This window comes from Lethenteron reissneri, chromosome 16, assembly GCF_015708825.2.
Source record: "Lethenteron reissneri isolate LAM-NWPU_2019-01 chromosome 16, ASM1570882v1, whole genome shotgun sequence".
In the NCBI taxonomy this organism is placed as follows: Eukaryota; Metazoa; Chordata; class Hyperoartia; order Petromyzontiformes; family Petromyzontidae; genus Lethenteron; species Lethenteron reissneri.
In genome coordinates this window covers 8,930,929-8,944,381 of record NC_083794.1, presented here as the reverse complement: position 1 = coordinate 8,944,381, position 13,453 = coordinate 8,930,929, and the positions used below count along the sequence as shown (strand labels likewise).

General features: G+C 43.0%; 1 protein-coding gene across 1 annotated transcript in view; it reads right to left on the bottom strand.

The window, feature by feature from the left end:
* Window positions 1–11,514, bottom strand: part of PDS5B (PDS5 cohesin associated factor B) — a 43,709-nt gene extending 32,195 nt beyond the window's left edge. Inside the window, 5 exon segments of the mRNA XM_061552338.1 lie at window positions 5,844–5,941; window positions 6,747–6,833; window positions 7,066–7,269; window positions 7,864–8,036; window positions 11,265–11,514. Of these exon segments, the coding sequence (XP_061408322.1) occupies window positions 5,844–5,941; window positions 6,747–6,833; window positions 7,066–7,269; window positions 7,864–7,971 (497 nt within the window). The 5' untranslated portion in view covers window positions 7,972–8,036; window positions 11,265–11,514.
* Window positions 11,515–13,453: the final 1,939 nt, after the last annotated feature.

Sequence of the window (13,453 nt, the reverse complement as noted above, 5' to 3'; positions counted from 1 at the left end):
TGGGCTCAAGGGTCAATTCGGACAAAAGCATGCAACAGTTTTACCTACATTACTGGGGGATAGGGTGTCGAGAATGGTTTGCCTGAAGATGCGTGAGGGGCCAGACGCATTTTCCAATGCGTCTGTAAAGTGGGCATCAATTAAATAATGAGCAGTCAGTGTACAGCTGTGTATGTTTTACATCTATAAATGCACAGCTGCTTAAAAAAAGGTGGACTGCTTTTGTTATCCACTGACAAGGTAAAACATTTACAGAACTTAACTTTAATATTATGCACTATAACGCATTTTTAACAAGTCAAAAAAACTACACTGGTTCAATGCAACGCGTAATGTTTAGTCGACAGAACAGCAGGCTTACGATTTGCTTTTCTGCACAAGACTCTGCAGGCTTGTGAACTCTCTTTACACGATGTGCCAGTGAGACAAAGAAATGCGCGATGGCTGAACAATACCGTTGAGTCTAAAAACCCCATCCCCCACAACCCAGTGGGCCTCCTATAATGGAAAATGTATCAATTGTCGTTTTTCACACAGGAAATGTTCCATGATTACAATGATGGACATAAAGAAAAACAGATGAATTAGAGAAAACAGGTTAAAGAAATTGTTCTAACTGTTCAAAGACAAGTCAAGGAGGCTTGGTCAGGACACAGGGTTATAAGGGAAGACTGATGGTCCAGAATAATGACCAAGTGGTAGCTACGGAATGGGAGGTACCCGAGGGGGCATGCACTGAAGAGATGGAGGGATTAAATCAGCGTATGTGCAGGTGCTTGGTGGATTAATTTATCATGGAATAATGATGTGATGAAGGCTCGCAGAAGATGTTATCGGTGGATTGATTGTCGCTGACGAATTTACACTGTACCAGCATTCGTGATGAAAGCAGTCAAATATATCTAATGATAGCAATTAATAAAAAGCCATCCTTGTTGTCAAATAATTCCATAAACAAAACGCCAATGTGTACACACACACACTAGAGGCTTGACAATACATGCCACTTGAGCACGAACAACAACTGAAAGGGAAAAGGAAAGGCGGCTGTGCGCGCATTCTGAACCTACCCTGTAAGTGTGCACTGTAAAACCTGCATTCCGACATGTGGAGGAGGGGCAGTGAACTCACACCATTTGCCTGCCTGCCTGCCGCTTGCTGCTCATGCTAGAGACTCTTGTTGCCGTGCCAGTGCTGCTGCATAACAAAACCGGTCCGCAGGGAGGGAGGGAAGAGAAGTGCGCCCTGACAGGCTTGAGGAAGGCCTTGCCGTGCAAACCAAAAAGCCTACAACAGCTCACTAACAAAAGTAGATAGAATAAAAGGCCCTTATATATGGGCAGTAGGGGTTTTAAATGAATGTATCACGCGCAACCCAAAAGTCAATAAGAACCATGTGTGTTTTATGTAGGACATTCGCAAATAGAATTAATGATACTGGTAAGCTGCATTTAGATGTTTCTAATTAATACGTATGTACGTACAATAATGTATGCTTAACTTCTTTCGTACCGTACGTAGCCAACCGTGCTAATAGGAGGTGCGGGAGGTAAAGACAAAAAACTAAACACGAAAAAAGTTATAAATAATTTACTTTTCTATCATCAACATTTGTTTTTAAATACATCTGTTACACGATTGTTTCCAAGTGAATCGATTTAAAATAATACATGATTATGGATTTTTATTTTGGAAAATCGTTGCTAATCTAATTTGATAGGAAACGTATTTTCAGCAGAGAAGTAGCATCTAATGACATCCATTCGGGTTTGAGACTTTAGGCTACATTTTGACACTTTAGGCTACGGTCATATAGGAGGCAAATGCTCAACAAAATGACGAACTGATAAGATAAACAAAATATGAATGCGCCTATTTATGTATAATGGAGGAATCCGATGAGCTATAAAGCTCTTTTTTTCACAGAAGACAGTACACAGTTGACTAAATCATACAAAAGACCACTGCGGAAAACCCACTAATGATGAAGAACTGAACGGAGTGGACCGTGCGGTGTCACCAATTTTGATCAGCGGCCAGGCGATTCATCTCATTAGCTTTGTTTGTAAACTTTGTCAAGGAAGGGGGTGTGGGGTAACAAAGATCCGTGTGAGTTCAAGATATTTACACAAGGCAAACAAAACGTGGAGTTTGAGGGAAAACTTGGAAGACACGTTTCTATAGTGAAAAGCATCACTATTCATGAAGAAAACAGAGGGGAAACCTCAGGACTGGCTTTAAAAACAAAAGTGCGGACACATTAGTGGATGGACAGATGATCTCGCATGACGGTCCTGCAAGGAACTGGCAAAACATGTTGTAAGCTGTAACTAGGCAAATGAAAAATTATCTCCAGCAGGATGTCCCTCTTAGCATTATGATGAAATTTAATTACCGTCTGGTAAGAGCAACACTTTTAAGGTACCTTTTGGAATGACTGTATTTGAGTGGTTTGTGTTGAGTCAAGGAAGCATAACCAACAAAAGCAGTATATCAAGAGAGCATTGCTGTGTATAAATCCTTCGTGAAAAAATCAATCATCCGCCTGACATTGAGGGTGAAACCATGTTCGAAGACAATTAACTGAAGGATAAAGACTCCAAAGGCCATTTCAGGACCCTGGACAGTCAAACCTTATACTTTAGCCTATGATCCAAATTGAATATCTAAGTTAGTTATTCAAATAACAGGCGGTTAATGTATCTGTGCAAGAGTCATACAAGTGCCAATCATCAGAGATAGCATTTAAAAATGCCTGACTTGCACATACGTAAAATTAGTGCGTGGCACAGATCCAGATACCTCAATAAGACACTACGATTCACACTAAAAGTGAATTATTAGAATGCTGCATTTTTTTCAAAATATTGTTTATATGCTATACATCTTAGCTTACTACAGTAACAATTCCATTGGCAATACAGGTTACAAACTATAGCCATTCTCTCTGTCCTTGTCAGGTACATGATTTAGTATTGTGAACACTAAATTCAGAATGTATCAATCCTTAAACTGCTCAAGGACGTAATACTTTTAAGGTGTATGGGCTAGTCATCGCTGTGAAACACGTTGACATCACACAATAAAACATTAGAAATTACGAGCACCTTTACCTACAGTGCTGCACAAGACAACCCAATGCAAAGCTTGAAAATACAACATCCAACGAGCAACCGATATGGCATGTGCAAACCCCATTCTGCAGCAATATATAAACATCATTGTACACTTGCAACGCTGGGGACGTTATAAAGATTTGTATTAAAGGATTTATCTACTTCAACCTGTTAAACCGACAGAACTTTGTTACTTAGTTCTTATATTTGAAACACTGAAGGGCATGTAATTTTTTTCTAAGCCAACAACACAATTTCTTAAGGGGAAAAAACTAATTTATATTTAGGAGAAATAACTGATCTAATTTTAACTGTGACAAGATGATCTTAAGCAATTTAAACTCACTTGAATAATCTGCTATAAGGCATTATTTTGTGGGTTTCTTTGATTTGGGAATTGCAATACTTTATCCTCGACCATTACTGCAGATAACATTTCCACTGCTTTCAGAATTCACACAGATAATCTTACTTAACCTTCACGTGGCTATAAATCAAGACCGAATACCAATATATAGCAATCCTACAAATATTACATGTGAATAAACATTAAGAATTAATATATCAGTAATTTTTTTAAAGACCAGAGCTCACTGCACATTGCTTGTATCTCTTGCATTGTTTCTTTTTAATTCACTATTTGAACATAAAATGCAGTTTTGCTTTGAGATAAAATACAATTTCTAAATGAGACGATTTTGCAAATGTTCAAACAACTTCAACTCATGAATCTGAGTGCTAAATAACAAAATAACTTGAATGCAGAAAAATCTTTCAGCGATGGAAGATGAACTATGAAATAATGCTGAACTTGGCAAATTAACAATTACTTGTCAGATCAAACAATGTTCAGTTTCAACCATAACACTCATAGAGCAGCTAAAACACGCATAGCCTATAAAATGTTACGTATGTGTGACCATTAAAACATGTCGCTATGTGAAATGTATACCAGTTAAAACACAAAAATTCTTACAAATATAATCAAGGAATAAAAATAAAAATGCAGGCCTGCTTGAGTTTTGATGTTTGATTATTAAATAATTCAAATTCAGAAAACCTAGGAGGTCTCAAAGTGGAATTTCGTTATGACACATGATGTAAAAATATATCAAGATGTGTTGGGAATACAAAAATAGATCAACCCAACATGCAAAATATGCTACCCACGGTAGATAAAAATAAACAGGTTTCCAACAAACTTGTTTTAAATTAATTAAAATATACAAAATAAGACGCATTGTTTATAATCTTAACACAGCACATGCAACACGGCAGTCTTCTTCGTCTATATTTCCCAGCGGGCCACGTAAAATAAACTTCCCGAGTGCTGGCAGGCCATATGATTGTCACATGTACAGTTGTTATGCCACCATCACCACGTGGCATCGTGGCATCGTGACATCGCGTCTGTACATGTGTCTTATCAATATCTCGTTCATTTCTATTTATCTATCTTCTTCTATATATAAAAGTAAAAACAAATTGTGGGTTTGTGGCGGGGTTTGTGGGTTTGTGTGTTCGCACGCTTGCTATGGATTTGGCTCTCCAATTGTGGGGTTTACGTAAAATAAAAATAGCCAAGTACCACGCCGTAAGCCCCGCCGTGAGCAAGCGCTATTCCTTTTTCACATCCGTCAACTTTTAATTAGTTTAATTAGCGATTTAGTGCGATTTTTGTGCGCTTCCTTTTTATTTATTTATGACGAGAGCACGACCATACCAACTCACGCGCCTTTGGTGGGAGTGAGGGGGACATTTCATTTCGCGTTAAAAATGCTATTAAAAAATACACTAAACGCTCAGGTAAATTCTTCACTGTGTCATGTCCCCCCCACCCCGATGCGTGGAGTTACTACTATACAGTCTTATAGGCCGTAGATATTACTGCAGAGCGGCCGGGGAGATCGTGGCTAGGGGGGGGGGGGATCAAGGGTAGCAACCCAGCCCCAGCCTGCCAAGGTGCCACCTCGGCCGGCTGGACAATCTAGGCAAGGCCGGAGGCTCTGCACGGGACTAGGCTTCACCACGCCACTGTCAGGTGAGTACTTTGTGCTATAGAGTCAGCATGTACTACTGTAGTGATAGCAGGTACCACCACAGTTCAGCATGCACTGCTGTAATCATAGCAGGTACCACCACAGTCAGTACGCACTGCTGTTAGATTTTTAAGAGTAGTTTTAAAATATTTTTTTGGCCCCGGCAACGCCGGGTATATAAACTAATTCTCAATAATATTTCTCTCTTGTCGACAGCTCTTACTTTATCGTCTCAAGCTCACTAAATTTTGCAACTCCTATCTCGGTGAATTTTTAAGAGCATTCGCGGGTCACACACATGGGCGGGGGGGGGGAAGTATGCCAACCTAGGGTTCTAAGTCACTCTCAATTGAGTGGGCACCCATCAGCCCTGAATATTGAATTACAAGGAGCAGCATTCACATGCCAGTGAATGGTGTGCCCATCAATTTATGTTCAAGGCTTAATGACCGAAGTAGTGAGGACACAAGTGGCCATGGTGACGTGATATTGCGTGCAAAAACTTTCGATTTTAAGCGCATTCATGACACAATTTACAAATTAATTTAAGCAATCCATTTTGCAAGAATGCACAACCAGTGTAACCCTCTCATGCAAAGTGTGGCTTGTCATATTATGAACACAAACAACATTATTTTTAATGATCACATTTTTAAAAAATGTAGTTTTTACATAACCCGACACTTACTTTATGACAGAGAAAAGGGTCCTGTAGAGCTGTGTGAAGATGTCATTGCTTTCTTCAAGTTCAAAACAGATATTGTATGACTTGACCCATGCCAGGTTCTGTAGAAAGATCATACCAAACTAAAGTTTAAAACATTTTAAATGAACAAGCAGATATTTAAATGGGGTTTCTAACACCGGATTTTCATATTGTTGGACTCTGGTGTTTTATAAAAAGTTATTTTGAAGTAAAATTTCTTCTAAAAACCAGATAGCATAAAATAACTTCATGTAATTAGAGTGATAAAACATGCTCATACACAAAATGTTGTCCTCATGACTTAAACAGTTTGAAAATTTTGGGGTGTATTTGTCATATTACTGTATCAATGAAAACCCCACGTTTACAATACCATGTGACCTGATAACGTTGTAAGAACCAGATCACTAAATAATTATGCATAATTTTTGCACCCTAAATTTTAGGCTAAATGTCAACATACATTGACTTAAACCCCCACATAATGGGTTCAAAGTTGATAATAGGTAAAAATGTTAGTCTGTGTAAAAAGAGTTAAGGTTTTGTACGAGTTAAGGTTTTGTACGCGTCAAGCAAAAAAATATAGACATGTCAATTGTCAGTGACCAACAATTTTACAGCAATACTCTTTCCATATACATACTGGGCATGCAAAATGTGGCGTGACATGCAAAAGGCCCAGGGCAGAATGATGCGAGTGGAAGAGACTTGTTCAAGCTAGTGCTGGACTTGCAGGTCAGGCAGCCAGTGGCTGGGCAGTGGCATGTCATGTTGTTCAATCCTTGTGATTTTCTGTTTGATTATTAAATGTGTTCATAACAGACACTTAGTTTGCAGTCCTTGAAAATCAGTAGAAGTTGTATATTGTGTAAAAACCACTCTTACCTCCAACAAATAGAAATATCTGTTGAATTGAGCACTTTTAGTATCTTCCAGCCCCTTCAACTGACGCGTGATAAACATGAATATGTCCTGAAATGTAAAAGATGAATATATTGTAATCAATAAGTGACAAACAGAAAACGTGTTTTCGTAATATTATACAAATAAACTTACAAAAATTGTATTTTGTCTGAGTATCACCCATTTCAGTGTACACAAGTCAGACATATATACGATCAAACAAACAGCACTCAACAGCTGACTGCATAAAGTGTGAGGATGCAGTAGGCAATTATCTGTTGAATGCAACAATCATCCTTACCTTAATTTTGTCTGGAGAAGTATACGGGGCCTCTGGTGCATAGACTCGGAAAATATCAGCGAGACAACAAGCCACAAGCAGTCTCACATCTTTGTCTGAGTGTTTGAGAAAAAAGTCAGAAGCCAGATGCAAGGCCAGGGGCATGTACTGCTCTTTCTCCTCCTCAGAGTCCTGGTCCATGTCCATGAACGTTTTCACAACCATCTGTATTTCAACCAAAGAAAGGCCAGTCAACAGCCAAACCAACTAAGTACTATACTGAAACCCATTCACACCTATCAATGCCACACAAGATTACAATGAATTTGGTTAAGTGCTGACACATCAGCTTTAATATAACTTCAACTAAACATTTACCGATTATGTTCGTGCAATAAAATATTTTGATGCATTTAAAATTATTGGTGGTATAAATTGTTAATCATTAACCAGATAAGTGTATTATTTCAATGGCATCTTTAGTCTCATGATGACGATTATTTTATCAACTCTAAAGTTAAAGCAAAGAAAATATCAAACCAAAATTGCCACATATCTTGAAATCTCCAAGGAAAATGTATCATGGAGCATGACTCAACATATGGTTGGTTATGTCCTTTAAAAAGATAAATATAGTGCAAATAAAAACTCATATTTCGTATAATATATTTTCAATCCCCATTACTCTTTACTGATCCAAATATTTTGGATTAAAATTGTCAAAAAAAAAACATAGTTTCAAACCACAAGTGTTCATGAAAGTAACAACAAAAACACAACGAAAATATGAACATGTAAATAGTGTTGTTCACGCTGTACCTTTAGCCTCCTGACAATCTCCTCTTTTGAAATCTTATCGGTGATTTCCTTGACGCCTGGTGGATAAACAATCTTCTTATCGTTGGAAGGTCCCTTGGCCTGGGCCATGGTGACTTTTAACAACACCACCAATGCTCTTTGGGAACTCGATAACTATCCCAGGGTAGATGAATCTGCGGTGAAACATTCAGGCAGAGTTACCATTTCATACGTTGGATGCGTTTCATGTCCTAGTTCTGTAACCTGATAATCATAGTCTGCTTATTAAGAACCAAGAAAAACCATCATAAACAAATGAACAGGCTTAAAAACAGTGGGTGCTACGTTTAAAATGTGCTAATACTTTTACTTTCCACAATAAATGCTCATATTTTTCTATGCAAACCTAAATAAATCACGGAAATAAAATCGGGTAGGTAATCAATCTCGAGTCAGCACAGTACCGTTAACATTAAAATCATTCACGTTGGAAGTCTGTGGGATTGCACAATGATGTATGGTCATTTCTACATAATTGTTTTAACCACTATATTTTCTATACTCTCCAAAATATAGAAAATATAGTGATGTTGGTTCAAATGTGGGCTCTGTGCTTTGCAAGCATTGTATTAACGTGTTATTATTCATGCTTAATCCATGATTTAATCCAGAATGAGGAGTCACAAACAACTTGAACAACATAAAATGGTATATATATAGTGTCAACAACTGTTGGCTGTCCCAACGCACAGGATTGGTGCTTCCAAAACATCAGGTTAGTTCACATTGAAGGGAAACTATGCAGTGACATAATATTTTCACCCACGTGCAAAACCAAGCACACTTACAACAAATGCTATTAATTGTACTTCTACAGGTCGAGAGCGCGATTAAAGCCACAAGCCATGGAGACGTACACCTGATAACTGTACATAATAAACGTTATGTTTAACATCTTCACTTTTAATAAAACATCTCGGCACATCTAGATAAATATTTTCCAGCAGCATTAGTTTAAACAAACTCTGGATCGGTGTGATCAGCAGAGGCCTGTTAAGACAAATGCCACGATTCATAGTGATGCAGATGTGCAATTGTACTCAAATTTAATTGGACCATCAAAATCAACATACAGTAGAAGACGTCTGCATTGTTACACTTTGAATAACTCGATGTACAGTTTAACTGCAACAGTAAGTCGTCTGCTTCACACATCACCCCCAGTAATTAAGTCAACACAGTTACTTTCACAGCGTCAACAATCACCGAGCCCCGCTCATACCCCAGCAAAATGTTTCAGCAAAGTGCACAAAACGAGAACAAGACGAAACCCCAAATCCGCAGACCCACACACTCTGCAATGAACTACACGTCAGCACTGTACCGCACTGTATTGTACCACACAGCGGCGTGCATAAGCACTTATTACCATCTCTGTAACGGTTTATCTCAGTAAGACTATTCGTGCAATAATTGAATATAAACAAAAACTAATACATAGTTAAGGACCGACCGACGCACCCATCCAGGCCACGACCGCGCGGCCGGGTCTCACGCCACTTTCCCCCGGGAGAGATCTATCCGAGGACCGAGGTCTCACCTAGGCCCCGCTGGGTGTAGTCGCCAAAATCCGACCGACTTCTCAAAATGTACGTAACTACACTATGAACACGCGGGACGTGACAGATAAACTTTTTATTCCTCAACTATGTTTAATTTGTGAATTTTAACGCAAATTAAAATGTTACATTTCTGAGTTTCGAGGGCAGAGGCCTGGGTGGACTCGGATAGCGTGAACGTCGGAAACGGGAAACAAAGTAAAACATTACATTTCATTAAACGAATAACAATTTAACGTTTGGAACTCTATTATATAACCATTAAACATCGTACTTTTTGGACGAGCAATGATTCTAAAATTATGAGTTCATGTTAACCCTGAAGCCGCGGTTGACGTGTTGAGGATAAACGCATTACATTAACCAAAAAACCTGCTCGTGCTTTGTACTGTAAATATCGTACAAAACAATAGCGTGCATAAAAAAAAACCACACACAATAAGGTGTTTGTGAGAGGTAGAGGAAAATAACTCGACGTTTCGATCCAGAGCCCTTTTCCAGAAACAGTAAAGACATCATCCCATTTCAATGAAGCCCTGCAAGAATACTTACTGTATCCTACTTACGACACTTGTTATATAAACATCGACACTAATACAAACAATAACTAGAAACACTCACTTAAAGTGCGGCTTTCAGCTCCCCATGGACACTCACCTGCCCCCCCCACCCCGCTGGGTCGAGCCCAAGTGATGTTGATGGTGGTGTTGATGGTGATGTTAATGGTGGTGTTGATGGTGATGTTGATGTGATGTGGATGGTGATGTGGATGGTGGTGTTGATGGTGGTGTTGATGGTGTTGATTGATGGTGATGTTGATGGTGATGTTGATGGTGATGTTAATGGTGATGTTGATGGTGATGTTAATGGTGGTGTTGATGGTGGTGTTGATGTGATGTTGATGTGGATGGTGATGTGGATGGTGATGTGGATGGTGATGTGGATGGTGGTGTTGATGGTATTGATTGATGGTGGTGTTGATGGTGATGTTGATGGTGGTGGTGTTGATGATGGTGTTGATGGTGTTGTTGATGGTGATGTTAATGGTGGTGTTGATGGTGGTGTTGATGTGATGTTGATGTGATGTTGATGTGATGTTGATGGTGATGTGGATGGTGATGTGGATGGTGGTGTTGATGGTGATGTTGATGGTGTTGATTGATGGTGGTGTTGATGGTGATGTTGATGGTGTTGATTGATGGTGGTGTTGATGGTGATGGTGTTGATGGTGATGGTGGTGTTGATGGTGGGGTTGATGGTGATGTTGATGGTGGTGTTGATGGTGATGTTGATGATGGTGTTGATGATGGTGTTGATGGTGGTGTTGATGGTGATGTTGATGGTGTGTTGATGGTGATGGTGGTGTTGATGGTGATGTTGATGGTGGTGTTGATGTTGATGGTGGTGTTGATGGTGGTGGTTGCCGTAACTGCAAAGTGAATGTTTGAGGTGGAAGTGGAGGTGGTTTTAGTGGTGGTTGCTCTTGATGGTTGTTGGTGGTGCTGATGTTGGAGGTGATGTTGTTGGGGGTGATGATGGTCGTGGTATTGGATGTTGCTGATGGTTGCAAGCTTGTGGTGGTGGTGGAGATGAAGTTGGCGCTTCTTGGCGATATTGATGATGGGTGGAGACACGATGGTTGCTATAGCAATAATGACAAGTGTCAATTACTAATAATGACGGTGCTGATGATGCCCCCTTGCTACCGATGCTTGTTTTACAAATCGATGCGAGTGACAATTATTTGAACGTTGTTGGTCATGCTACTGATGGGTGCCGATGCTGACTGGTCGTGGACCGTACTTGCCTATTGCCGACGCGTACGCTTGTATTCTTGGCTTTTTTTTTTCAAAAAAAACCCGCTCTCAAAATGAAGCTTATCGCTTTAAATTGTTTCCGAAGCAAATTTCGACGCCGAACTGACGACGACTGGCAAACGAACGCTTCGCGGTCGACGAACCGCCCCCCTACACGCACATACACACACCACCACACGGCGCAACAACAACTCCACACAGCGGCGGGCGCGGGCAAATGGCGCCAAACGCTGAGGGGGCCGCGTCGCGCGCAGCTCGATGAGAAGTGGGGGGGGGGCCCCCACCACCAACCTCCACTCCCGCCTTCTCACTCCCGCCTCTTCCTCCCATTGGACGGCCGCCACCCCCCCCGGGTGGGCAATCGAGGCCTCCGCTAAGCCAATGGGAAGCGTCGTTACAAAGCGAGCGGGGTTTGTGGTTCGGGCTGCTGCCGCTTGCTGCTGCTCGCTGTTGCCTTTACGCGGGGGTGGAGGGGGAGGAGGGGGTGCTGGAGGGGGGGGGTGAAGGGGGGCTGGGGGGGTGAAGGGGGGCTGGGGGTGCTGGAGGGGGGGGTAAAGGGGGGGTGGAGGGGGGTGGGGGTGCTGGGGGGGGAGGGGGTGCTGGAGGGGGTGCTGGAGGGGGGGGTGAAGGGGGCTGGGGGGTGAAGGGGGGCTGGGGGTGCTGGAGGGGGGGGTAAAGGGGGGGTGGAGGGGGGTGGAGGGGGGTGGGGGTGCTGGGGGGGGAGGGGGTGCTGGAGGGGGTGCTGGAGGGGGGGGTGAAGGGGGCTGGGGGGTGAAGGGGGGCTGGGGGTGCTGGAGGGGGGGTAAAGGGGGGCTGGGGGGGGTGGTGGGGGGTGCTGGGGGGGGAGGGGGTGCTGGAGGGGGTGCTGGAGGGGGGGGTGAAGGGGGGCTGGGGGGGTGGAGGGGGCTGGGGGGGTGGAGGGGGCTGGGGGGGTGGAGGGGGAGGAGGGGGTGCTGGAGGGGGGGGGTGAAGGGGGCTGGGGGGTGAAGGGGGGCTGGGGGTGCTGGAGGGGGGGGTAAAGGGGGGGTGGAGGGGGGTGGGGGTGCTGGGGGGGGAGGGGGTGCTGGAGGGGGTGCTGGAGGGGGGGTGAAGGGGGGCTGGGGGGTGAAGGGGGGCTGGGGGTGCTGGAGGGGGGGTAAAGGGGGGCTGGGGGGGGTGGTGGGGGGTGCTGGGGGGGAGGGGGGTGCTGGAGGGGGTGCTGGAGGGGGGGGTGAAGGGGGGCTGGGGGGGTGGAGGGGGCTGGGGGGGTGGAGGGGGCTGGGGGGTGGAGGGGGGCTAGGGGGGTGGAGGGGGGCTGGGGGGGTGGAGGGGGACTGGGGGGTGGAGGGGGGCTGGGGGGTGGAGGGGGTCTGGGGGGGGTAGAACCGTAGAAGGGGGTGGAGGGGGGCTGGGGGGTTGGAGGACGGGTGGAGGGGGTATAAGGGGCTGGGGGTGTAGGGGGTATATGGGGCTGGGGGGAAGAGGGGGAGGGGTGGAGGGGGGGCTGCTTTTTTGCTTCGTTTTTGGATTTGGCGGCTGTGATGATTAAAAAAAGTGCGGCGCTCTTGCGGTTGCCAGATTCCAGAGGTTTAAACCTTGCCAAGATTGGTGGTTCATGGGACCTCCTTTGCCAGTACCAAAATATGAGAAGAGGTTTTCCACTTTTTTCTGGCAACAAAACAGGTGTTAAGATGTTAAAACACCAAACTGAAACCTTTTACAAGGAATCATGTCTGCATTAACCACAGTACTTGTGGTCAGAATGCAAACAAAAAACATACTCTGGTAATATATGCATTGTCTTTGAAACTGATTGGTCCACACCAGAGACAGCTTTCTTTTGAGCCTAGTCTCAAACGGTGTTAGACCAGAGGATGCCAAAATGCGTACAGCTCAACAGAAAGCTGTCTCTGGTGTGAACCAATCAGTTTCAAGACAATGCATATATTATCAGAGTGTTTTAAATAATAAGGCGTCCATACCAAATGTAACTTGCTTTAAAGTAGCGAATTAATTGATTAATTTATGCCTTTTTGATATAGGCATACATTGTCACCGGATCTGAGTATGTGTGCAAAATGTGGAATTGATTGGACAATGGGAAGTGGACGAAATTTTGAATACAAGATTTGACCCGGACAAACAGAGGAATCAAGTTCAGTAAAACCGTTGAAAAAAATTAACCCATAAAAACAA